Source organism: Ipomoea triloba, chromosome 12 (genome assembly GCF_003576645.1).
Source record: "Ipomoea triloba cultivar NCNSP0323 chromosome 12, ASM357664v1".
NCBI classification, from domain to species: Eukaryota; Viridiplantae; Streptophyta; class Magnoliopsida; order Solanales; family Convolvulaceae; genus Ipomoea; species Ipomoea triloba.
The window spans coordinates 16406145-16409248 of NC_044927.1; the positions used below are offsets into that span (position 1 = coordinate 16406145).

General features: G+C 41.2%; 1 protein-coding gene across 1 annotated transcript; it reads right to left on the reverse strand.

Moving 5' to 3' along the window:
- Nucleotides 1–1173: 1173 nt before the first annotated feature.
- On the reverse strand, nt 1174–2888 carry LOC115999670 (uncharacterized mitochondrial protein ymf1-like). Its single transcript, XM_031239529.1, has one exon. It carries the CDS (start codon nt 1794–1796, stop codon nt 1308–1310), a length of 489 nt encoding a protein of 162 aa, XP_031095389.1. The 5' UTR covers nt 1797–2888; the 3' UTR covers nt 1174–1307.
- Nucleotides 2889–3104: the final 216 nt, after the last annotated feature.

Genomic DNA, 3104 nt, shown 5'->3' on the forward strand with positions numbered 1-3104 from the left:
ACAAGTCGTTACTACTAGCAATGACTTCCTCTTTCATTACTTCATTCTTTCCATATCCTTCTCCTTTGTTCTCAGTTACTCATCAAATGGCACTCAGTTCATATCTTTAAGTTCGATCATTGACAAGGTTCAAAGAAAGGGTGGGCCTAGGTTTAGTAAAGAGTCAGGGACATATCGAGCCCCTTACGAAGAAAAGATCTGCTAGCCTTTCCCGTCCGATGGAAATGCCGCGGGGGGGTATGGCGACACGAGTGCCAGGGAGTATAAGAGCAGCGAAAGGTACGTACGGTGGAGGTTGGTTGAAGATGATGTTACGCGGCGTTCAGAACCAGTCTTGAAGTTAATGAATTAGAAAAGAAGAAGTAAGGAAATGAGACGACTCTTTCTTGAACTATATCATAAACAGATCTTCCCCTCCACACCAATCACGAGTTTTTCTCTATTCCTCTCGTATATCGTCGTAACGCCCTTAATGCTAGGTTTTGAAAAAGACTTTTCATGTCATTCCCATTTAGGTCCGATTCGGATCCCTCCGTTGTTTCCTTTTCCTTCCGCACCTTTTCCTCGAAATGAGAAAGAAGATGGTACACTTGAATTGTATTATTTAAGTGCTTATTGCTTGCCAAAAATCCTACTTCTACAATTGGTAGGTCACCGGGTTATTCAAATAAGTCGTGTTTTCCGTGGTTTTCCCATGTTACAACTTCCGTACCAATTCGGTCGATCCGGAATGGATCGGTTAAACATTCCATTAGGGAGCCTGGTCTTGACTCTTCTGTGTGGTATTCATTCTCGTTCGGCTCTTGGAATCACATCCAGCAGTGGTTGGAACAGCTCGAAAAATTTAACCACTTCACCTACTTCATTGCCCCCAACCGTTTCTCGTACCTCTATTGAAACAGAATGGTTTCATGTTCTTTCATCGATTGGTTATTCCTCTCCGTTCGTATCTCTTTTTCCAATTATTAGTTCACACTCGATTAGTTCACAAGATTGAATGGCCAATTCTCCTCCGAACCCTCGATTCGATTGTTTTCCAAGAATGTTGAGCCGGGTATGTAAGCCATGTATCTGGGAGGAACTTAAATAAAAGAAGAAGGGCTTTCGGTTTTTTGCACCCCGTTTTGGTCTTTCAGCTATTTAAAAATGAAATAGATCAAGTAATTAAGTAACTTTATATCTTCTTTTTTAGAAGAAAGATTATATATATGTCCAATCTCTAGTGGTGGTGGGACCAACCAAGATGTATGTCGTCCGACCCGACCTCAGACTCTTTCTTCCCGACCTATTTTACTCTCTGGCCGCAGTTATTTAGGTGGTATTCCGAAATTTAAGAGATCGAATTCCTCCCAGGAACACACGAAACAAAGATATGAACTGGGTAAATAGAAATGGAAAAAAGATGTTTCCAATTCATCAAAATTAGAAGCTTTTTCTACATCCATATGATCTACTAAAGTAGATCGGTATTGACCATATAATAAAAGCAGATCTTGGTCCATGGAGTCCCAAGAAGGTAAGAACTCCAACCTGTCCGATGCTTCTTCGGCCAAATACGATATACAAGTGGGACCTGCACTATGAGCAAGCTGTGCGAAAAACCGCTTCTTTTTTCCGGTTAAGAAACTACTTGGGCGAAATAGGGTTCTACCGGGAAACCATGGATTTTTGAGTTTTCGCCATTGGTTACTGGTTGAGCCACTGGAATGGAATGAGATAAGAATCTCTGGAGATCTTTCCTCTCCACTTACTCGTAACAGGCTTTTCTTCTGTAGAAGACTTCTTCCGAATGGCATAATTGTCCTATTTTTTCCTCGATCTTCAAACTGACTCCTCCTACTCCTCCTCCTTCTCCTTTAGGATCCTCGTTGGTCCTTTTTACATAACATTCTCGGCCGCTTAAGATACTTACTATCTCTCTCTATCTATCTTTATACGCAATATCTTTCTTTAAAAAGAAGAGTGACTTGTTCTTGCTCACGGAAATCGCTGGTTGGGTTTACCAAGAAAAACATGGGTATGGCATTTTTTAATTCTGCACGGAGCAGCCGTAACTTTGTTTGATGAGCACAGCGCAGTTCACGTCACAGCAACTTTCTTGTCTGCAACTATACTACGATATTTGTTACACAACCTCGTAGCAAGACAAGACCAACGGGAGCAGCTCCTACAACAACTTATTACAATATAAAGTCAAACAACGGCTATAACTCTAACTCTAGCTGTAGCATCGATGAACTATGAGGTTTGAGCTGTTGTGTTTGTTGATTTATCTGAGCTCTTGGATCCTACGGTATGGATTGTTTTCCAACAATCTAAGTGGAACCCTTTCTTTCGTAGAATGAAAAAAAATTTATTAGGTTAGTTTCTCATTTTATTTTGCCAAGTTCTTGTAGCGCATTCACTAAGTTACTAACGGAATATCCAATCTGGAGGCTGACTACGGCCTCAGATGATTAGGCGGGGACAGGATTCGAACCTGCAGTCTTCAGGTCATGAGCCTGATGAGTTTGCCAATTCCTCTACCCCGCTTCTTCCCCCTCTCTTTCTTTCTTTGACCTGGCACACTGAACACTAACCCAATCTTTCAAGAAATCAAGCTAATCAAGGATCTTCATCACACGGGGACCGGCTTCGCGAGACCATTTCGGTCTACTCTTGGCTAAGCTCTACTGGGCGCAGATTACTCGATCGACTATCAGAGCTTGAATTTCATTTCTGATATGGATGTAGTCTTATCCTTATATACGATATTTATCAAATTATATACTTTATTTCAATTTCAATTAAGAATATGAAGTAGATTTCATATAAGTGGATTGCGGTTTGTGGTTAAAAAAAGAAGAATAATTGGTTTGATTAATGTATATAACATTGTTCCCACCCTAGCTTACCACTTACTAGTGCACGTTTGCGAGGGCTTAGAAGAATTCAATTCTCATAATAAGGATCCTCCCCCCTCCCTTTTCTTTTCCAATTCCTTCTTTTCGTTCTACTTCAGTGGAGCAATCCGAACTCTCGACAGAATATAAAAGAGGACCGCAGGCCTGTGTAAACACCTCAACGAACTCATGTGGACACTCCTCAGCCCGAGGACAATCTCT